The sequence below is a fragment of the Myxine glutinosa genome, chromosome 9 (assembly GCF_964187855.1).
Source record: "Myxine glutinosa chromosome 9, kmMyxGlut1.1, whole genome shotgun sequence".
In the NCBI taxonomy this organism is placed as follows: domain Eukaryota; kingdom Metazoa; phylum Chordata; class Myxini; order Myxiniformes; family Myxinidae; genus Myxine; species Myxine glutinosa.
Genome location: NC_136269.1, coordinates 129,344,416 through 129,368,832, shown reverse-complemented (window position 1 = coordinate 129,368,832; position 24,417 = coordinate 129,344,416). Strand labels below are relative to the sequence as shown.

The window sequence follows — 24,417 nt, the reverse complement described above, 5'->3', positions numbered from 1 at the left end:
TATATGTATACATTGGCATATATTCTAAGGTATGTGAGATCAAATAATGATTGGTATGACATTAGCAATTATCCATTGATGAAATTGAGTGATCAAAGTGAAAAAAAGTGATTGGTTGAGTCAGTGATCCGATCACGTGGGTCCTACACACGTTATTGACGCAAAGATCGCTAGAGGTCTTCTCAGAACAATGACTGTACGTTAGAAAACATAAACGTCATCCACACTGTCCGTGATGGACCTATAGCTCCATACTTAAATTGAGGTGAAAATATGCCTTAAATTCCCAAAAAATTTCACCTTAAATTATTCAGAATAAAATATTGAAAACGGCATGATTGTTATGTTTTTATGTGACCATAATATCACTTCTCCAGAAAATATAGCAATATCATGGGTATATTACACTGTTTTGACGACAACAAACTTGTAATGTGCGAGGTTGTAAAAAAACGGGGGGGGGTGCTTAACTTAATTCTTTGTGTATAAAAAGCACAACTTGTGTTCGTTTTTATTTAGGGCCTCAGGGGCCAACTAAGGGTGGTCCACCTGTTTGGCATAGGTGCCACCTTACCGAGGTCCGCAAGCAAGATTCCCTGGCCACTATGGCCGGTCTCCAACAGAGGTGCCCTGCCCCAGAACCTGGGGTCCATCAAGTGGTACTTGGCCGCAGAACAGCGGTCCATAAAGTGGTACATCAACGCAATGCATGCTGGTTCTGGGAATCTCGGGCGCACAATGGCCACCTCACGCACGCTCCCCTCGGCACCCAATGGCGCACAGGTCATGTGGGAGACAAAAGAAAGACAATTGAGCGAGGGGTAAGGTCACAAGGGTACACGTCAATAAGGCAATGCAAGGCGAAATGCGTACGGAGGGCGAAGTGAGAAAGCTCGTCCCTACCGTACGTCACCCCCCTGTCACCTACACTACCCTTGCCCTTACCCCATATTTACAAAATCTACCCATTTACAAATTCGTCACTACTGTCACGTCTTCCCCATATTTCCTCTATACCAAATTCGTCACCACAATCCCTCTAACCAAAATTTGCCATCACCCAATTCGTCATCAATCCTCATAAGGAGGCAGAGATGGAACATCAAAGCACAATGTCACACCCACGTCATGATGCGTCTCACAATCCAAACATTTGCATCATAAAAAATAATCAAAACATGGCATGGTGTGGAGTACCTGTCACCTCAGGTGAGTGGATGCAGATGGTGTGAGGAGATTCTTCTTCCTAACTATCCTCTAAATGACTTTAACACACTTTACACTACCCGGGGTCTTTCCCTGCCAATCCATTGGCCAACTTACACTATGGGTCTAAAAACCAATTCCCATTGACCAAACTGTGGTGCTTCTCAATTTGGGGTCTCACTCCCCCGATTCATCTCCCGGTGCCTTCGCACAATTTCTGGGCTGCGACGTGTAGCTCTCCCAGCAGGTCTACCCACCTGCACACCTCCACCACTGCAGTTGCCACCCGAGCTTACCTAGCTCCTCACCCTAACCTAACTAACTGGGGAAGGCCCTCTCCTGGCTCTGTCACCCCACTCGGTGCCCTCTGACACTGGGCTACCCGGGTCCGTCCTCCGGATCCTCGGGCCCCATCCACAACAACTACTACCGGCTCCCAGAGCCCACCTGCGGCCTCACCTGGCCGACATCCTCACAGTGGTGGAACGCCCAACCAACTACACACACTAACAGGCTACACGCCCAGCCATTTCCACAACACTAATGCACCCATCCAAAGACCATTCTTTCACCCGCACCACAGATGCCAATATCCAACCACAATTTACCTGTACCCTCTACCTAACACTTACACTACCCGCCCCGGGTATCCGTGATGGGGGTCCACTCTTCCCCCATTCACACCTTCGCACCATCCACTCCACTCCACAATTTCCACCATACTCACTCCACGACCATCCATTCCAATACTCCATTTATTCCACACTACCATTCTCCATACCTGCTGTTGCACACCTGTGCCCTCACACCTGGTGCCACCTGCACCCTCCTTTCTTCCTGGACCATTTGGTCAGCACAACACGCAATCACCACTACTCCCTCATACACTGCTCCATTCACCTGTTCAGTTGCACACCTGTGCAATCACACCTGTTCAATTCTCACCTGTTCAATCTTCACACACACGGCATCATCTCAGCTAACTACTCCCTTCTGAAACTTGCGCTTCCCAGTCGTCCCTTTAAACTATTGCGCTCCCACGTCATTATCAACCACACTAAACTACCTGCGTCCCCACTACAGGTATCAGTCACTATCTAAACCTTAACGTTACCTAATGTCATCTTCGCTAGATCCCTATCAATATAACCAAGCCCTCCCTGGCTCGGTTGTCATAGCCACCCCATAAACTATTGCGCATTTGCCCCCACCCTTCTGTGAGGGATGACAGCGTTGCCATCCCACCACAGCGGGGCATCTCTCACTACCATCCCCCCAGTCCTCTGACGCTACGAGCCCCCGTCGCAAGAGGTACTGGGTCCTGCCTCGGCATCTAGAGCCGAGGCGATCCATGAGGGCGCCTGCTCGCCGGCATAAGGTCTTATCCGGTCGGCATGGACGATCCGAGGGGGGGTCCGTGGCCCCATTTTGATCTTAATGACCACGTCACAGATTTGCGACAGGACGACTCCTGGGCCTTGCCAGGGGGAGGTGAGTTTTGGGCACCTTCCCTTCCGCCTCCGGGGATTAAAGAACCAAATCTTCATCCCCGGAGCGTATTGACTCCCCTGGCTCCGGTCGTCGTACCTGCGCTTCATCTTGGCCCCCGCCAGATGGAGCTGGCGGCGGGCGAAGGCATGGACCCGCTCCATGCCTTCCTCCAGGTGACGTGCGTAACCCTCCCTCGGCGGTGTGTCCGTGGTGTCTGGCACGGGACCGCATAGCAATTCGGCGGGAGCCCGTAACTCCCGCCCATACATAAGCAACGCTGGACTGCATGCGGTGGACCCGTGCTGGCTAGTTCGGTAGGCCATCAACAGGTACGGGAGATGTTCGTCCCAGTCATCCTGACGGGTGGTGGTGAACAATGCCAGTTGTTGGATCAATGTTCGATTGAACCTTTCCACCATCCCGTCAGATTGTGGCCGCAAGGGCGTGGTCCTGGTTTTTCGAATTGACAGGAGTCTGCACACATCTTTTAGTAATTGACTTTCAAAATTTCGACCCTGATCGGTGTGCAGCTCCTGTGGAATCCCGTGCCGACATACAAATCCTTCTACGAAGGCCTGTGCTACCACCCCTGCTTCTTGGTTGGGGAGGGCATAGGCCTCCGGCCACTTGGTGAAATAGTCCATTACAACGAGGATATACTTATTACCTTGGCGGGTGCGGGGCAGCGGTCCTAGAATATCCATAGCCACCCGCTCAAGGGGGGCCCCCACCTGATGTAATTGAAGGGGGGCCCTCATCCTCCGTGCTGGTCCCTTTTTGGCAGAACAGGCGTCGCATCTCCGACACCAGTCCTGTATGTCGCGCCCCATATTCACCCAATAGAACCTCCGGCGGACCCGAGATATTGTCTTTGTCCTGCCCAAATGGCCGCCGGAGCGGGTACCATGCACCTGTTGCAATATGACGTTCTTGAATTTGTCAGGGACTATCACCAGCCAGGAAGTTCTATCAGAGGGAACCTCCACCCACTTGCGATACAAGATGTTGCCTTTCAATTCCAGGGTCTGCCACTGAGCCCAATACGCCTTTGTTTGCGCCCCGAGGGGGGTGACCTCTTCCCCCTTTGGTCTTTGCCCCAATTTGACCCATTGGAACACCGGCCCCAGAACAGGATCCTCCTGCTGGGCCGTGCTCCAAGCCAACTCTCCAAATTCCTCGTCCGCGGTTAGTGGCAAAATTGGCCCTCTCACCCGGGTTGCCCGGACGACGAGAATCGGGGCGGAATCGCCCAATTGCTCCCTCTCCTCGTGTCTCGCACAAAATTTACAGTTTTCCCCCAGACAAGGACGCCGAGAGAGTGCGTCCGCATTACCATGGGCCTTCCCGGCCCTATGGGCCACATCAAAATCGTACTGCTGCAACTTTTCCAACCACCTTGCAATTTGGCCCTCCGGTTCCTTGAACCGAAGGAGCCATTGCAAGGAGGAATGGTCAGTTCTAACCAAAAATTTCCGCCCGTACAGGTACGGGTGGAAATGGTTCATGGCAGCCAGCATGGCCAATAACTCTTTGCGAGTGACGCAATAATTTCGCTCGGGCCTACTTAAGGCCCGACTATAGTAACCAATCACTCTCTCCACGCCCTCCTGTGTCTGAGACAAAACTGCGCCCAATCCTTCCTGGCTCGCATCCGTGTCCAGGGTAAATGCCCCGTCACTAGTGGGGTAAGCTAGAAGGGGTGCGGATGTTAGACACCCCTTCAATTTTTGGAAGGCCTCGTGGCACTCCCGTGTCCAATTAAATCGCGTCCCCTTCTCCGTAAGCCAGTGGAGGGGACGGGCCAACTCCGCAAATTTCGCCACAAAGCGCCGGTAGTAGGAGCAGGGTCCCAAAAATCCCCGCACCTCCTTGATGGTACGTGGTGCGGGCCACTCCTCTACCGCTTTAATTTTGTCTGGGTCCGTTTTTACCCCCTCGCGGCCGATCACGTGACCTAGATAGGCCACCTCTCTTGCAAACAAAGTGCACTTACTCGGGTTCAGCTTCAACCCTGCCTGTCTGAGGCACCCGAACACCTGGTCCAAATTAGCTACTGCCTGGGGGAACGTTTTGGCATGTACTAGGACGTCATCCAGGTACACCAGGCATGATTGCCATGGCATGCCGCCTAGTACATGCTCCATCAATCTTTCAAAGGTGGCGGGGGCGTTACACAAACCAAACGGCATCACAGTAAACTGATACAGTCCCTTACCTGTGGAAAATGCCGTTTTCTCCTTCCCTGCCCTATCCATCTCCACCTGCCAATACCCACTCTTGAGGTCCAAAGTCGAGAACCAATTTGAGCCCGCAACGGCATCGAAGGTGTCATCAATTCTTGGCAGGGGATATGAGTCCTTGAGTGTCACGTTGTTTAGCTGGCGATAGTCCACGCAGAACCGCGTGGTCCCATCCTTCTTTTTGACCAGCACAACAGGTGACATCCAAGGACTTCCCGAGGGCTCGATCACACCTGCGTCGAGCATTTTTTCAACCTGCTCGTCAGCTTCCGCCCTCTTGCTCCAAGGGAGCCGTCGGGCGGCCTGACGAATAGGCCGGGCCTCACCGGTGTGGATCTGATGTTTCACCAGGCCCGTACGTCCAATATCCTCGGTGGACAAGGAGAAGAGGTCCAAATGGGACCCAACCAGTTTGTGTAAGGCCTCCCTCTGGGTACCTCCCAACTCTACACTACTACGATTTACCATCTCGCAAATGGGATCGGGCCAATTCCTAGAACTTATTGAAGGCTCCCCCTGGGGCCGGCTCGGCTGGACGTTCTCGCCCCTCACTGACGCGACTTCTCTAACTGGGGTGCAGCCAGCTACCTTCGTGCCCCTCACTATAGTGCGTGGTTCTGTGCTAATATTAATTACTCGGACGGCCACCACCGGCCCGTCCATTTTTACAAGGGTACGGCCCACGATTAAACCAGGTATGGATAGCGCTGCCACCGGTTCGACCAGGCCGCAGGATTCCTGCCATGTCGGGCGAGCTGACCATCGGGCCGGCACGATGGCCTCGGCCCCTGGAGGGATGGTCACGGCCTCAGGAGCCTCCAGCTCCACCCTCTCGGCCGTGCTCACCCCCTCCAATGGTAGCTCCTCCACTCCCCATCGCAGGATCCCCCGACTCAAGTCGATTTTACAACCGCTGCAGTCAACAAATCCAACCCTATTAAGCATGGGTCGCACACCTCCGCCACCCAAACCTCTATCTCTTGCTTTACCGATCCCAACTTGAGGGTCACAAAACCACGCCCTATGATCGGAGCCGTTGCCCCGGTAGCCAACTGCAAACTATGATTTTCCAGACGCTGGATTTTACCCCAGCCGTCTGCACTCGAATTAAGGACCACGGGGCTGATGATCGTGGCGCTGGCTCCCGTGTCCACCACGGCGTCTACCCCCACGCCGGCAATTTTGCACCGAATTGTCAAACTACCCGTCCCAATTCGGCCACAATGAATGACCTGTCGCGTCAACGAGGGCTTCTCCCCATCCCCTACTGCCGAACACCGCCCTGCATGCCCGGCACGTTCTAGTTTCCCGGGCCCTGGCGGGGGGGTGTCTGAGGTCGGCTAGGCCGATCTATACGGGGCGGAGTTGAGGGCATCGGTTGGCGGGAAACGTCCCGGCGCGGAGCTCGACACTCCCATGCACGGTGACCCATCCGAGCACAATTATAGCACCTCACCTGGTAAGGTGCTTGCCTCCGGTATTCCAAATTCCCCCCCCCCCCCCCTGTATGTCCGAATTGGGGTACTCTGTCGGGGACTACCGGGTGCCACCGCTGGGGCCGCCTGCCATGGTCCAGGTCCCGCCAGGCGCCGATCCACTAACCTTTGGACCATGCTCTCCAGGTCAGGGCCCCCGTCGGGGGCGGGCCCCCTTGGGGGGCCGCCCCCCATCACGGGCCCCATCTGACGCACCGCCACTGCGTGGCGCCCGCCTCCCCGGGCCAGGGGCCTCGCTGCTTCCCAACGGGCTGCAGCGTCGGCCGCCTGACTCATGGTTTGCGGGCGCCACATGGCGAGCTGTTGCCGGAGCTCCAGATCCGGAAGGGCCTGAATAAAGTGATCCAGCGCCAGGCTTTCCTGGGAACTCGCTGCCATGTCCGCGTGTGCAATCCCGACCGCGCGGCGAATATCGTGAGCAAGTTCCCCGATGGTCTCCTGGGGCTTGCGTTTTCGCTGCGCAAGTTGGGCTTTAACAAGCTCGCTTTGCTGTTCAATGCCGAACCGATTAATTAATGCCGCACGGAGAGCTGGCAGGGTGAGAGCACCCGGTGGTAAAGCCGTCAGCACCTCCGCCGCCGCACCACGCAGTGCCCCCACCAGGTGTACTCCACCTTCGTCCGGATTCCAACCGTTGCCTTTACACACGTACTCAAACTGCGCCAGGTACGCCCTCAAATCACTCTTGCCGTCATACGGCGCGAGTGGGACCTTGTGGGCGCCCGAAGGTCGGACCCCGCGCGTCACTCCTTGCGGGATCAACGCGGGACCAACCCGTTCGGGCTCCCACAGTACGCTATTCCTGGGGGGCTCCCGCGCGTCCCCCGTCCCTCCAAACACTACCCCTCCTGGTGTCGATGCCTGGGTCGCCCCTCCGCAACCCGCTACCCACGCCATACCCCCACACCCTTGCTCACCAGCACCCCCCTCACTCCCCATAGCCACACCTCCTTGCACACCTCCCCTGTCCATCCACTCCGGACCAGTCATACATCTTACCATTGGTCCCTCACGAACACCCGGGTCTACACCACCCCCCAAGCCGACTGAATCTCCCCTCACATCAAATACATTGCCACTCACCTCCGTACCTCGTCGTCGCACCTCCTCTGCCACCTGCAAACTTTTTATTTGGTTAGTGAGCACCTCATCATGATTTGAACACAGACCTTGTACATATTCCATGACTTCCTCCTTTATCTCCCTCTTAGTTTCCCTCCGTCTCTTCTTAATTTCACTCACCCCCTCTTCCACCTCCTCTAATTTTTCCTTTACCTCCTTCATCTCCCGGTGCGCCCCCTCTATCTCTTCCTCTAACGCCACCTTAACCGTTTCTATGTGCGTCCTCACCTCTCGGTCCTTCGTCTCCATTACTTCTGTCACCTCCTCCAACTTCTTCGTCAACCCCTCATGTACCATCTGACATTCCTTTTGTGTTGCTATTAATTCGTTTTTAATGTCCTTTTGTGTCGCTTTTAAACCCCCGATAATTGCAGTGTTCTTTTCCACTTGGTCCGCTAGTTCCCTTTGTCCGACTGTCAGCTGTTCTACTCCCTTCGTCAGACCCTCTATCCCCCCCTGAAACTTAGCCGTATTATTTCTCACCTCTTTCTCCATACGCTTCTCACCTCGCTTTACCTCCTCGCGTAGCCCCGAAACCTCCTCACCTACACCTCGTCGCATCTCCTCCATCTCTTTTGTAGATGCCACCCTCATCTGTCCCAATTCATCCCTCTGAGCATCCAATTTGGTTTCTACCCCGATTTTTACCTCCTCTATCTGCTCTCCCATTCGTTTGATTTCCCTGGCAGATTGTTCCCCTATTTCCCGCAATTTGTCCTCCATCCTATTTTCTAACCCCATTAACCCATTTTTCACCTCTTTTATCCCGTTGTCTAACCCCTCAAAATTATTGTCTAACTTCCCAAATTTCTTGTCTAACTCCTCAAAATTATTGTCGAACTTCCCAAATTTCTTGTCTAACTCCTCAAAATTATTGTCGAACTTCCCAAATTTCTTGTCTAACTCCTCACCGGTACCCCTCGCTTCGTCCCTCATTACCCCCATTTGGCCCTCCAATCGCTCACTCTGAGCCTCTATACTGTTTTTCAAACCTCCAATTTGGTCTCCCATTTGTCCCATAAGGGCCCTCATTTGCAGGAAAAAAAGGTTCGAATCCACCAGCGGCACTGCTATGGTCGCGGGCGGCGTGGCCATGTGCGAGGCGCCATTTTGCACGCCCGTAACCTCGTGCGCGAGGGCGCCATTTTGTGCGTCTGATACCCCCTCAACCGCCTCCTCATTGCTCTCCTCCTCCCTTTCTTCCCCTAAGTCCTGGGTTACCCCTAACCCGTCTATCTCCCCCACCGACATCCGATCGCCTTGATTGTCCATGGCGCGATCTCAAAATTCGGGTTTTATAAAACAAAATAAATTTCGGCAGCTTGTAATTTTGAGCGCGTTAAACGCGCTTCGGGTCCGATCTCACTCCTCGACACCAATTGTTACTCTAATAGTACAATTGGTGTTCCAAAATTTGGGCCTAACAAATTTAGTCCCAGGTCCGAATCCAACTCCTGACAACCAATTGTTACAGACGCGGTTTTGATGTTATTTTACCGAGCGGTTGGTATTACCGCGTCCGAACAGTTACTCCCCGATTAGAACCCGATTCCACCCGACGTTGACCAGATCGCACCGCAGATATTCAATCGGGAAACCTCTAAAGCGACCGAAAGAGAATGAAAAGAGAAGAAGACAGAGTACGGAGGAAGAACACATTTATTATACACACACAAGCAATGGATGGAAGAAGCAGTCACACAGCAAATCGTTAACTTACACTATTCATTTTACTTAACCCCAAGACAACGAGTAGGACAGACGACGTTCACACTTACTCGGGGGATATTGCAGGCAGGTAGGGCTTGAGGTGGATTGCTGGAGAGGGAGGAGGGTCGGAGGCAGCAGCTCTCAATTCCTCGCGGTTTTTGGCGGGAAAACCCTTCGTCGCGTATCCGCTGCCGATGCTTTAGATGTCACGCGCTGGCTCGGGCACACCTGCTCCTCTCCTTCTGGTGGAGCCGTCTCCCTCCTTTCAGCGCGTCTCTCCAAAGCTGGTTTCCTTTCCGAGTACCTCTCCTCTTTGGCTTGGAGCGTTTCGCATCTCCCCGCTCCTCTTGGTGCCGCCTCTTCGCTCCTCTCCCAGGTCATCTGGTGAAGCAGTCCCTTACAGTCGCTTTTATAACTCGGGGCGGAATCAAGCCACCGGCTGCGAGGGCACGCCTACCGGGTCGCTCACCGCGGTGCTGATTGGCCATGTGGGGTTGGCTCACTCCTCCCCTCTATGCCGAGGTGGAGACACGCCTTTCTTCTCCGAGATTAGCACATGGGCAATGGCGGCTTGCGGGATTGAACACAACTCGCACCCTTTTGAAAGGAACTTTGGAGAGCGGAGATGTTTGGGGAAATTGCAAGGGCCTACGCTTATTTTGTTTGATACAATGCAAAGTCAATCTAGTGGGAAACACATATTTAACCTACATAGAATAAGGAAATACACTATTTAAAAAGATATATCGTGACCTGCGTGTAAGTTTCATGGAATTAACTAGGAGGACGGCTGCGACCATTATTTACATTACCAGGGTGTTACCATACTTTTGTAACGTTCACATTGTAACGTTTTCACATTCGTTACACTTCCTCCAAAATTGTTACACTTCTCAAAAAACCGTTACACTTCTCAAAACCGTTACAATATATATATATATATATATATATATATATATATATATATATATATATATATATATATATATATATATATACAGTGGAACCTTGACTTACGAGTTTAATTCGTTCCGTGACCGAGCTCGTAACTCAAATTGCTCGTATCTCAAATCAAATTTCCCCATTGAAATGCATTGAAATGCTATTAATCCGTTCCAGCCCGCCAAAAACCACACCAATTTTTTTTTAAATATACAGTATATATAAAAATATCTCGCGCTTTATATTTCACCTGTATGCAGCATACAAGTTGGCAGGATGGCCTGGACTGGAGGTACGCACACTTGACTCTAAAGTCTAAACTGTCCAGCCTGGGTTTGAATCCCGACCCAGCTATAACCTGTCATGTCGGTGTTTCACAGGCAGGGTGATTCATCAATGTGTGTACCGCTAAACTGGGCGCCCCGTTTGCGTCCCATTAGTTGTTGGATGTTAAGGATCTCACCGTGTTTTCCACAAAGAGAAGGCGAGCTATCGCCGGCATTCTGAACAAGTTGTGGCCTGGCATGCTCTTCTCCTCTGCCGTTATATACGTCCTCCTCGGCACCTCGCTCATGTTTTTCGACGATTGCGTGTTTTATATCCAAGCACAAGTTTTATATAAAACACGACGATTGCGTGTTTTATATCCAAGCACAAGTTTTATATAAAACACGACGATTGCGTGTTTTATATCCAAGCACAAGTTTTATATAAAACACGACGATTGCGTGTTTTATATCCACAAGTTGTGGCCTGGCATGCTCTTCTCCTCTGCCATTATATACGTCCTCCTCGACACCTCGCTCATGTTTTTCGACGATTGCGTGTTTTATATCCAAGCACAAGTTTTATATAAAACACGACGATTGCGTGTTTTATATCCAAGCACAAGTTTTATATAAAACACGACGATTGCGTGTTTTATATCCAAGCACAAGTTTTATATAAAACACGACGATTGCGTGTTTTATATCCACAAGTTGTGGCCTGGCATGCTCTTCTCCTCTGCCGTTATATACGTCCTCCTCGACACCTCGCTCATGTTTTTCGACGATTGCGTGTTTTATATCCAAGCACATCATCCTCTTCTTCTTCTCAGCACTGCACTTGCCACTCACTTTCTTAGGCCCCATGGTTAAAACTAAGAAATTTTCCGAAATAACCAAAATGCGAAAACAAAAATGCAGCGCTATACGACAGAGATACGTACTGTACTTGCACGGCAAGATAACCACGTGACCAGAACCCACCTGGCGGCGTAAACTCGAAATAACCAAAATGCGAAAACAAAAATGCAGCGCTATACGACAGAGATACGTACTGTACTTGCACGGCAAGATAACCACGTGACCATAACCCACCTGGCGGCGTAAACTCGAAATAACCAAAATGCGAAAACAAAAATGCAGCGCTATACGACAGAGATACGTACTGTACTTGCACGGCAAGATAACCACGTGACCAGAACCCACCTGGCGGCGTAAACTCGAAATAACCAAAATGCGAAAACAAAAATGCAGCGCTATACGACAGAGATACTGTACTTGCACGGCAAGATAACCACGTGACTGGGTGGCGAAAGCTCGTAACTCGGATCTCGGCTCGCATCTCAAAGCAATAAACCGCCCGAGCGACGGCTCGTATCTCGAAAAACTCGTAAGTTGGGGCACTCGTAAGTCAAGGTTCCACTGTATATATATATATATATATATATATATATATATATATATATATATATATATATATATATATATATATATATATATATATATATATATATATATATATATATATATATATTGTTGCGGATATGAGGATTGAGTTTTTTTGATTGGGTTGTATTGTATAGTAAATGGTTGTGAATTGTTGTTTTAGTCTGAGCCCTCCTTGCTCCAGTGTGTATAAAGGTCAAAGGGCGTTCCGGTAGTTAATTCCATAAAGCATACATTGAAGGACACTATAATATCCCTGTTCAGTAGTTTATTTCCTTATTCTGTGTATTAGGTTAAGGCTTTGTCTTCCATTAAAATGACACTCCATTGCACCAAGTGAAATAAGATAGATTCCCTTCATTCTTCATTCCCATTCCCAAAACCTCCATTTCCCCTTTCGTCATGGCCAAGCCTCGATTGCCAATATTACATCCCCTCCAAAACCACCATTGAACATGTGCTCGGGTCGGGGAAGAAAGGCGTGCCCGCCCGTCGTCATCAAGGGCGGAGCCAGAGGGTCGTGCGACCAACCATGGCCGAGGTGAGCACACCGATGGGCGTGTCCTGAAGGCCGGCGGCTTGATCGCCGGAGGCGTTATAAAAGCGCGCGCGCAAAGATCCAGATGAGCTTTGGAGAGAGAGAAGGTTCAAGGTCAATTACAAGCAGTTGCGCCAGAGACGGCAGACACGTCCTGAGGTGAGCCAGAGAAGCAGCTTTGGCTCCACCAGCAGCGTTGACTCCACCAGGCAGCTTCAACCCGTACCCCGTGGGAACCAGATAGCGGTGGCATCGGTGGCCGTCAAGGTCCAGCCGACGTCCCGTGCGGGATCAAGCCCGAACCATCTGCCCCAGCTGAACCTTCCCAATCCTCCTTCCAGCATTCATTCCTGCCATTCCATCCTTCTTGTGTACGTGAGTTTGTTCTGTTTGTTCTGTCCTGGGTATTTAATTAAGTTTGTATAAGCTAGTATTTTCACTGTGTCACCTGCTTTTTCCATGTTCCCTGTATATAACTTTGACTGCTCCTTTTGCTTGTGTGTGTAAATAATAAATCCCGTTACTCTTCTGTACGTCTTCTTCTTCCTCTTTACATTCGGTCGCTTTAGAAGTTTCCAAATTGAATATCTGTGGCGCGATCCGGCCAACGTTCGGGAATCGGGTTTAGTCGGGGAAAACTGTTCGGCCGCGGTGCCTCCGCTCGGCAAACAACATCCTTATCCGCGGACCGTAACAATTGGTGTCGGGAGGGGGAACGGACCCGAAGCGCGCATAACGCGCTCAAAATTACAAGCTGCTGAAATTGTTTTAAAGACAAAACCCGAATTTTGAAATCGCGCCATGGCTGGTCAAGGCGACGGGATGTCGGTGGGAGAGATAGACGGGGTAGAATCGACCCAGGACCTCGGGGAAATGTATGTGGAGGAAAGAGAGGAAGAGAACAATGGCAATGTGGTTGAGGGGGTATCAGGTGCACAAAATGGCGCTCTCGCGCACGAGGTTTCAGGCGCGCAAAATGGCGCCTCGCACATGGCTACGGCGACCGCGCCCGTGACCGTAGCAGCATTGGTGGATTCGAACCTTTTGCTACAAATGGAGGCCCTCATGCTAAAAATGGGAAACAGAATAATGAACGAAAGGAGGGTTAACAGTGAGCGATTGGGAAACCAAATTGAAGCAATAACGAACGGAATGAGGGCCGATAGGGAGGAAATGGAGCAGAGGGACAGAGACCGCAGGTTGGGCAAAAGGGTCCCAGGGGTGCACGACGAGGTAACGCGGGTCGAGAAGCGCTGGTTGAGCGAAGCGGAGAAAAGCGCGGGTACAATGACGGGGGTAGAAATCGCAACACGGGGTTTGGAAAAGCCGGCGACCGATGAGGTAGAGGGAATTTTATTAAAGCCAACGGTCGTCGAGGTGAGTAAAGAAAAAGTGGTAGTGGGGATTGAAATTGAAGAGACCGGGGACTTAGAAAACCAATCGCGGCGGGAGGAAAAGATGGAAACTGTACAAAGTCCGTGCTCACATCACGATGCTGTGCTTAATCCTTATAAAGATTTGCAGGTGTTGGTGCAGGGAGGAAGAAGAACCCCGAAGGTGAGACGGGCTGCATGTGGTGCCGGGAGATTTTGTAAGAGGGGGTTTGGCGCGAAGAGAATTGTCGCGCGATTGGGATCCATATGGCACCCGGGCGTTGGTGAAGGGTCCCGTGTGAGTACAAATGGCACGCGTGTGAGGAAAAAGTGTGCGTCAAAGAGTGAGCGTGTTATAAAGTGTGGGAGTGAAACCGAGTGCGAGCGAGAATGCACGTCGGGGTGTACGGAGTGTGACACGAGGAGTGAGTTGGTGGTGGAGCGGGTGCGAGGATGCACGTATGAGATGAACGGCGAGGGTGTGCGAGAAAGCACACCTGAGTTGGTAGTAGCGCGAGTGCGAGGGAGCACATCGGAGCGCGGTAGTGGGTGGATGCAAGAGTGCACGCCCATGGTGAGTGTTACGGAGGACGTAACGGAGGAGAGGTGTGGACCGAAGTGTGCGAACAGTGAGTGTGCGCGAGAGGTGTGGTGTGTAACAGGGAGAGCGTTGGTGGAATGTACGGACGGCGTTGGAGCACCGAGCTCGGTGAGGGTGAAAGGGGTAGCGTATGCGTGTGAGCATGCAGGTAAAGCATCGACGGCAACCGGGTTAGCGGTTAGAGCGACGGATAGCCGATGCGAGCACTCGGGGCGCGGTGTGCTTTGTTGGATGCCAGGCCCGGCGCGGATCGAAGCTGCGTCGCTTCTCTTCGAAGCGTCGTTGCCGATTCGGGCTTGGCCCCGCCCTCCACGGTCGAGTCCGGGCCTTGTCGGGCGAGGCGACCGGTCTGGTTCAAGGGCGAGAGGGAGGAAGCGGAACGGTGCCCCCTCGTGGGGACGGGGTTCCGACCGGGCGAGATTGAGCCATCCGGCCCGGGACCGCAAGGTGCCGCGCCGAGATGGTGCGTGGAATCTCGGCCTGACCAAACCACCTCCCTTGAACCGAAAGCCGGACGGATTCAACCTGCAGGCGACCAAACCACCCGAATTCATTGCTCGGCTTTACGAAGCCGAGTTTTAATGATGTCATGACGCACCGAGGCTAGGATATAGCGGACTGTGATGATGATGATACTGATAGTGTTTTCGATCCAAAATTTAGAAAAGTGAATAGAATTGGCAGTAATTGGAAAATTTTTGGTTGGTTGCAATTGGATGAGCCAAATTGGTAGTGAGAGATGCCCGATGTGGTGGGATGGCAACTCTGTCATCCCTCACAGCGGGGGCAAAGGAGCACTAGTCTTATGGGGTTTATGGCAGTGAAAACTAGCCCGGGAGGGTTAGGATAAAATGATAGGGACCTAGAAGATGACAATAGGTAACGTTAAGATTAGTCAGTGACAATGATACCTGTAGTGGGGACGCAGGTAGATTAGAGTGGATGATAATGACGTGGTATGTGCTTAGTTTAAAGGGAAGACGGGGAGCACTAAGTTAGCAGGGCAACAGGTAGTTTAGATGATGCCGTGTGAGTGTTGGAAGTGTATTCAGAAGTGTATTGTGAAAAGTGTGTGAGGAACAGGTGCGATTGCACAGGTGTGCAACTGAGCAGGTGTGTGGAGCAGTGTATGAGTGAGTGATAGTGATGAGTTGTGCTGACCAAATGGTCCAGGAAGAGAAGGAGGGTGCAGGTGGCACCAGGTGTGATTGCACAGGTGTGCAACAACAGGTGAATGGAGAATGGTAGTATGGATAACATGGAGTGTGGAATATATGGAGTATTGGAATGGATGGTCGTGGAGTGAGTATGGTGGAAACTGTGGAGTGGAGTGGATGGTGCGAAGGTGTGAATGGGGGAAGGATGGACCCCCATCACGAATACCCGGGGAGGGTAGTGTAAGTGTTAGGTAGAGGGTATAGGTAAATTGTGGTTGGATATTGGCATCTGTGGTGCGGGTGAAAGAATGGAATATGGATGGGTGCATTAGTGTTGTGGAAATGGCTGGGCGTGTAGCCTGTTAGTGTGTGTAGTTGGTTTGGGCACTCCACCACCGTGAGGATGTCGGCCAGGTGAGGCCGCAGGTGGGCTCTGGGAGCCGGTAGAGTTGTTGTGGATGGGGCCCGAGGATCCGGAGGACGGACCCGGGTAGCCCAGTGCCAGAGGCCACCGAGGGGTGACAGAGCCAGGAGGGGCCTTCCCCAGGTAGATAGGTTAGGGTAAGGAGCAGGTAAGCTCGGAGGCAACTACAGTGGTGGAGGTGTGCAGGTGGGTAGACCTGCTGGGAGAGCTGCACGACCCAGCCTGGAAATTGTGCAAGGGCACCGGGAGTTGAATCGGGGGAGTGAGACCCCAAATTGAGAAGCACCACAGTTTGGTCAATGGGAATTGGTTTTTAAAACCACATAGAGTAAGATTGCCAATGGTTTGGCAGGGAAAGCCCCCGGGTAGTGTAAAGTGTGTTAAAGTCATTTAGAGGATAGTTAGGATGAAAATCTCCTCGCACCATCTACATCCACTCACCTGAGGTGACGTAACTCCACACCATGCCATGTTTTATTATTTTTATTGTGCAAATGTTTGGATTGTGAGACGCATCATGACGTGGGTGTGACATTGTGCTTGATGTTCCATCTCTGCCTCCTTATGAGGATTGATGATGAATTGGGTGATGGCAAACTTTGGTTAGAGGGATTGTGGTAACGAATTTGGTGTAGGGGAAATATGGGGAAGACGTGACGGTAGTGACGAATTTGTAAATGTGCAGATTTTTGTAAATATGGGGTAAGGGCAAGGGTAGAGTAGGTGACAGGGGGGGTGACGTACGGTAGGGACGAGCTTTCTCACTTCGCTCTCCGTACGCACTTCGCCTTGCATTGCCTTGTTTGATGTGTACCCTTGTGACCTTACCCCTCGCTCATCTGTCTTCTCCCCCCTTTGTCTCCCACATGAGGACCTGTGCGCCACTGGGCGCCGAGGGGAGCGTGCGTGAGTCCGCCATTGTGCACCCGGAACCCCCAGAACCAGCTGTCTGCATCGATGCACCACATTATGGACCACCTGTCTGTGGCCGAGCACCACTTATGGACCCCATGGGTTGGGGCATGGCCCCTCTGCTGGAACCGGCCATGAGGGCCCGAAATCTTGCTGGCGGACCTTGGCCACAGGGCACCGATGCCCCACAGGTGAACCACACTAGTCGGCCCTGTGGGCCATAAATATAAAAAAATGGACACGTTGGGTGCAAGTTTTATTACAAATAGGCCGCCAGCAAAGGAAGATGACAACAACTGGAAGAGAGCAAATAGCCAGCAGAGGGAGCCGAAGAGCAAGAGACCACCTGCAGGGTTAGGGGTTGTTGATTTATTTTTATTGATGAACAGTGATGACTGTGCACCGATTGGTGCTTGAGGGTGTGTTGGTGCGTTTTGGGTGCTTTCATGGTGCGTCGATGCAGAGCAGACTGTCTCTCCCCCCAGAAAGAACAATCACAGGTCCTGGGTTGCGTTTTGTAAATAAAAGTAGCGTCGTTGTAAATAATGCTCCCCACCGTCAGTGTATAGTTTGAAGACCATTCCGCAATTCGGTTAGCTGTGGGCGTGAGTCTGTTAGGTAGGGTGCAATGGAGCAGCGGGACATATTTATTTATGTTTTAAAACTGTCGCACTCAGGGTCAGGTTAAAAGTAGAGGGAACTACACCTACGTATCACACTAAGTTAAAGTTATAGGCCCGGGACGTGCCTAAGAGGAGGACGGTGCAGTGTTGTGGATATGAGGATTGAGTTTTTTTGATTGGGTTGTATTGTATAGTAAATGGTTGCGAATTATTGTTTTAGTCTGAGCCCTCCTTTCTCCAGTGTGTATAAAGGTCAAAGGGCGTTCCGGTAGTTAATTCCATAAAGCATACATTGAAGGACACTATAATATCCCTGTTCAGTAGTTTATTTCCTTATTCTGTGTATTAGGTTAAGGCTTTGTCTTCCATTAAAATGACACTCCATTGCACCAAGTGAAATAAGATAGATTCCCTTCATTCTTCATTCCCATTCCCAAAACCTCCATTTCCCCTTTCGTCATGGCCAAGCCTCGATTGCCAATATTACATCACCTCCAAAACCACCATTGAACATGTGCTCGGGTCGGGGAAGAAAGGCGTGCCCGCCCGTCGTCATCAAGGGCGGAGCCAGAGGGTCGCGCGACCAACCATGGCCGAGGTGAGCACACCGATGGGCGTGTCCTGAAGGCCGGCGGCTTGATCGCCGGAGGCGTTATAAAAGCGCGCGCGCAAAGATCCAGATGAGCTTTGGAGAGAGAGAAGGTTCAAGGTCAATTACAAGCAGTTGCGCCAGAGACGGCAGACGCGTCCTGAGGTGAGCCAGAGAAGCAGCTTTGGCTCCACCAGCAGCGTTGACTCCACCAGGCAGCTTCAACCCGTACCCCGTGGGAACCAGATAGCGGTGGCATCGGTGGCCGTCGAGGTCCAGCCGACATCCCGTGCGGGATCAAGCCCGAACCATCTGCCCCAGCTGAACCTTCCCAATCCTCCTTCCAGCATTCATTCCTGCCATTCCATCCTTCTTGTGTACGTGAGTTTGTTCTGTTTGTTCTGTCCTGGGTATTTAATTAAGTTTGTATAAGCTAGTATTTTCACTGTGTCACCTGCTTTTTCCATGTTCCCTGTATATAACTTTGACTGCTCCTTTTGCTTGTGTGTGTAAATCATAAATCCCGTTACTCTTCTGAACGTCTTCTTCTTCCTCTTCACATTCGGTCGCTTTAGAGGTTTCCAAATTGAATATCTGTGGCGCGATCCGGCCAACGTTCGGGAATCGGGTTTAGTCGGGGAAAACTATTCGGCCGCGGTGCCTCCGCTCGGCAAACAACATCCTTATCCGCAGACCGTAACAATATATATATATATATATATATATATATATATATATATATATATATAGATAGATAGATAGATAGATATATATATATATATATATTCCCCCTTCCCTCCTGGAAAGGATCCATTATCATGATTTCCCCTGAAAAGGTCAGCAGGTGAATTATAGGAGAACACATCCAATCTCAAACTAAGTCGTCTGTGAGAAATGAATCAGCGATGGTAAAGGCTATACTTACAAACCAGTAATTACTATGCCTTTCAAGGATCTTATGGCAGTCTTTCCTTGGCACACCAGAACTTTTATCCACCTCCAAGGCCTTCATCCACAGTTTTGTGGAGCACCGTGTCCCCCCTCTGGGCAAGCAGACTTTCTTTGCCTCACAACTTGCTCACCTTGATGCTTTAAAACCAAGGTCTTCACAATCATTGGAATCTCCGGTGATGGGCTGAATTTCTGGGCCTATTGCGTTCTCATCAGAGACGAGTCAGTGGTCTACTACGGTCTCCTTTCTGGTCTTGCACCCTCTGCCTTTTCCGTGCTCTATCCCCCCAGGGTTCTGCACACGATCCACCTTCAACTCCCTTCTAGTGAAACTACCAAAATCCAGAATCACTGCTCACCTACACTCATTCGTTCCTCTTTTTTCCCACCTGTGGAAGGAACTTCCTCAGTCTCTTCAATCTCGTTCTTCCCTCCAGGGGTTCAAGACAGCTTTCACTGCCATCTCAGATCATTCCCCATCCACAACCATGATTATATTTTTCTACCCCCATTAATCCTCCCCAAGCCAATCTCTTTGCAAGTTTCCAGTTTTTCCTTCCTGAGTGTTTGCAGCAGCTGTATCCATCTTGTTGAGCCACTTATAGGGGAGGACAGTCCTCCCCTAGTCCTCATTCTTCACCACATCTCTGGTTTCTTCAACTCTCACTCTATTTTGTCTCTGAACTGGAGTCCCCCCCCCCCCCACCCCCCCTTTCTTTCTACTCTTCCTTTTCCGCCGTTCTGTCCTGATCTGTTCTATGCTGTAGGTCCTCCACAAGCCTTGGCAATGTACACAAATAAAACAAAACAATTACTGCAAAGGGTTTGTGCCTCCCACAACACTAACCTTACAAAAGCCAGCAGAATCATCTAAATGTTGTATACATCCTTCTTGTTGGTTCATAATGTGCCTCAAATCTTCTGTAATAGGAGAGGTTTCCGCAACATTCTTCGTCGCTTCTTCAGTCCTCTACACAAACAGAAGTTAGAGAAAATCCTTATTTGTTCATTTTCACCCCTTGCTAAAACAGTACAAGTTATAATATTCACTTTTTCAAAGATAGACATTCGGATCCTACCAGTGCAAATAATAACTGTTCTTCTGAGCATCGATTTTGCAGAAGTGCCCGAAGTCTGAGCACTGAAAATGCATTAGGTGAGGGAGTGGTGGGTTAGGTGTGGGGGGTGGGAGAGAGGGTAAAAAGAAACAATATGGGGGTTATGCGATGCTCATGGGGTCACTGAACCACAACGAGGTCCCAGGGCCTCACATGGCATCATGTGGGCCAAGAGGACCCCGCGGCGGTAACCGCACCTACCCCGCACCCATAGTCCATCGATGTAACCGCACCCATAGTCCATAATGAGGTCCCGGGCCTCGGGCGGCTCAATAGTCAGGTGAGTTTGAAACACAAGCCGACAAGGTGTGGAAATGCTCATGCAAAAAAGGCACAAAATAAACAGAAAGACAACATTAACATTAAATACAAATCTCAACACCACCAACCAGCATCACTCTGCTGCAACTCCTGCCAGTCCGTGATCAGGGGAGACACAGCCGAGTCAGATTGCAGTCTCCCGGTCGGTGTTTCCAAATGAAGGTCCAAGTCTGGTGCAGATGTTCCATCACCCATAGTTGGCTCATGCACCTCGACACCCAGCTTATAAGGATGTTCCTGCAAACAACCATTCAGAGCTGCCATTGGTCATGCAAGTGAATTAGTCTAGGACCTGGCTTAGATATGTATGCACCTAATTTAGGAGAGGATAACTCAACTGTTGTAGGCTAATATGACCCCAAGGAACAACTTGGGATGTGTGCTAAAATCTCTATCCGGGACGAAAAGCCCGAAAATGACCACGCCCTTTTTAAAATGACCACGCCCTTTTTCATCAGAAATACTACTTCCGACATAGCTGTATCTTCGAAACCGTTGGAGCTACAGATTTTCTGAGGTGCTCAAAATGTTCAGAATGGCCATGTTTAGGGGGATCATAGAAGAGTGTAAAATTTCTAATTTGATATTTTACGAGAAAATGGCGAAAAACCGTTAGGTCAACTTATTACCATACAACTACCTACATACTGGAATTGCCATATATTTATTAACCTAAACTTTCCGGACTTAGAGCAAAGTTAGAACATTTGTGTCATCTACTAGAGTTGAACTGACAATTTGGAATTTGAACAATAAAAGGGATTTTTTAAAAAGAAAAAGCGAGCATTTGGTTAATATAAAGAAATACTATTTTCAATCATTACATACTATTATATCAATGGAATGTGAACTTAAAATAAAAAATAAAAAACAATACTTATTACTTTAGTAGGCAGCAGTATCTAGAGAGCTTAAATGTTTCAAAGATCAGCAGGGAAATTGTCCAACAGCAAACAATACAACTTTTAACACCACATTAGTACTGTTTATGTGTCATGTAAACCAGGGTCAGGAACATGAAGAGTAACACAACAGAGTCCAGGTATGAGGATGCTGAGCAGCGCTCATTCAGTGATAGGGTTTTTACAACAATCACCTCCCTTGCATTTGCAGTACTTGCAACACTTGATCCCAGCTACCCTGCAGGGACAGTGGGACACCCATTCTTGCGAGCACATTTGCCACACGTGCAGGGATCTGGCAGGCCTTCGGGTTTTGAGATCACAATCTCAGGGACTAATAAACTGCCCCTTCTTACAAAACCATAAGACTCGGCATTCATAATTATCAAGAGGTGGCGTCTCTAAATGGGGCTTGGACTCACAGCTGCTGTTGGTGATAGCCTCTATGGATATGTTTCCTTGCATTAGTTGAGGTGCAAGTGGTTCTCTCAAAGTCCATCTTGAGGGCATTGCTATCAAATGCAGCGAGACGCAGGTCGTCAAATGTCTCCAGCTGTTACCGAATCCTCCATTTCGAGGTTTTTCAGTATTTCCTCAATTTTAGCGTGATATTTATTGAAATAGCCTTTACAACAATGGTCGTGATATCGGATATCAGCCGCAAAAACATCATCTAGCTCACACATTGCCGCTGTTTCAGTGTACACTTGGTCCTTGAACAACATGGCCGCATTTAGTAGTTTTTGGGCCATCGGCTTTTCACAGATTCTGAACAATGTGTGTATTTTATTCTGTTTAACTGTCTTGCAACCTGCACCACAAATGATACAGACATTTGTAGTTACACTGGACTTAAATCTCTTGCTGCGTCGCTCAGATGTATCATTATAAGCCCCTGCTGATATGGTTCTGATTGTTCTAATGGTTGGGTTATGCTGCCAGTCTTAGCCATATCCCTTTGAAAACGTCTGTAGCAAGATGAGGTGTGGTATTTTATGATACCCTGCTCTTGCACTGTCAGTCGAAGAACCCAAGCAGCTCGAGTGTCATTACTCTCTGTTTGTTAAGCAAGCGAAACAATATAGCCCCTGCCGATTTCACCACTAGAGAGGTACTCAGATCGCTTCTTCTTCTGGCATAGGATGCACTCCTCGAGATTGATCGGCTTAGGTGTAGCACAAGGAGCAGCGAGAGGTACCTCATCCTGAATATAAAATAAACATGTTTCAAATTCTCGATCGGCATGGGATATCACGATCACCAATACAATTATACTACTATTAGATTGCTAGGCAAAGCTAAGACTAAAGTTTGCTCTACCATCAAATATTTTCCACCTCAAACAAAAGACCCCTCTTGGCCTCTAATCCGCGGTAGAGGTGGAACCACAACTGTACTGTACTGGGTGTACCGTAACATGCGCAAACTGCAAAATGCGTCTCCTTTAACTGCATCCTCCCTTTACCGTGGCGTGGTGCCTTTCTACTTTTCGAACCCACAGAAGCCACAGATATAAGACGAGGTAAATAAATTAAAGCTTGTCTTACCATTTCGCTGTACTTCAGTGGGATATTATCTCTGTGACACTGGATGGATAAGTCGTTCTCTCACTGTTTCACTCTCTCCGGATCTTGTAGCACTGGTGCTATGAAGCAGTCTTGTTAGTTTATAATTGAGTGATTATATTAATTAGTAGAGGACCTGGCTTAGACATGTATGCACATAATTAGGAGAGGATAACTCAACTGTTATAAATATATGGCAATTCCAGTATGTAGGTAGTTGTATGGTAATAAGTTGACCTAACGGTTTTTAGCCATTTCCTCGTAAAATATCAAATTAGAAATTTTACACTCTTCTATGATCCCCCTAAACATGGCCATTGTGAACATTTTGAGCACCTCAGAAAATCTGTAGCTCCAACGGTTTCGAAGATACAGCTATGTCGGAAGTAGCACTTCTGATGAAAAAGGGCGTGGTCATTTTTAAAAGGGCGTGGTCATTTTCGGGCTTTTCGTCCCGGATAGAGATTTTGGCACACATCCCAAGTTGTTCCTTGGGGTCATATTAGCCTATAACAGTTGAGTTATCCTCTCCTAAATTATGTGCATACATGTCCTCTACTAAATGGGCAATGCAAAGTAATATATTGTTACAGACGCGGTTGTGGATGTTGGTTTACCGAGCGGTTTGGTATGACCGCGTCTGCACGTTTACCCGATTATACTCGAACGTTGGCCGAGTCGCGCTACGCTAAATCAATTGAGGAAAAGGCCACAACGGCTGGGATTAAAATGACACGACACCAGGGATACGGTTCTCAAGACCTCCGGAGGAGGTTATAATATGGCGGAAGGTTAGATTACAGGAATGAGAGGGACAGCATAGAAAGATAGGCACTTAGACACACTTATCTTATTCCCGACAGACCACAGATAAACGGGACAAAACTGACTCACACGGGGATTGATGGCAAGGAAAGCGGGTAGTCGATGGCTCAAGGTGCACCTTGGCTCAGGGACAGAATCGACCCGGTCCGGTCCAGTAGATGCGGGGAGGTCGCTCAGCGCTCGGAGGTCGCGACTTGTCTCTTCTTCAAGCTCGGGGCGCATCTCATCTCACATCCGGTAAGTCGCTGCGCATATCCGGCGGGGAGTGACACGCCCTCGGCTCGTTAGCTCCGCCCCAGATGGAATCGGCCCGCCGCTTCTCACTGGCTGCGGGGGGTTACCGGGCTCCGCCCCTGACGAGGAGCTGACAGCCAGCCCCTTTGTGGTAACCCCGTGGAGCGCATGGGCAATGGCGGCTAACCGAGCCGGAGTGAGGACGCACACTCCCCGCGCCGCGCCCCTCTGTTGTTGTAGTTGTTGTTGTAGTTGTTGTGGTTGTTGTTGCATGGGGAAGATGGGAGGAGGTATGGGGAGGTCCTAAACTCACTACTGGTGCCATACAATCACATTCTGGTGCAACGAAGAGTCAGAATTAATAG

General features: G+C 50.0%; 1 protein-coding gene across 7 annotated transcripts in view; it reads right to left on the bottom strand.

The window, feature by feature from the left end:
• LOC137434935 (serologically defined colon cancer antigen 8 homolog) overlaps nucleotides 1-24,417 on the bottom strand; it is a 99,424-nt gene that overhangs the window by 63,298 nt on the left and 11,709 nt on the right. For 4 of the 7 annotated variants that reach the window (XM_078784904.1, XM_078784902.1, XM_078784898.1 and 1 more), the window contains 3 exons: nucleotides 20,595-20,763; nucleotides 20,167-20,228; nucleotides 19,935-20,057 (listed from right to left, as the gene is read on the bottom strand). In XM_078784904.1, the coding sequence (XP_078641030.1) occupies nucleotides 19,935-20,057; nucleotides 20,167-20,228; nucleotides 20,595-20,721 (312 nt within the window). In that variant the 5' untranslated portion in view covers nucleotides 20,722-20,763. Of the gene's footprint in view, nucleotides 1-19,934; nucleotides 20,058-20,166; nucleotides 20,229-20,594; nucleotides 20,764-22,975; nucleotides 23,074-24,417 lie in introns of all 7 variants that reach the window. The other 3 variants (XM_078784899.1, XM_078784900.1, XM_078784905.1) reach the window with 1 other exon arrangement.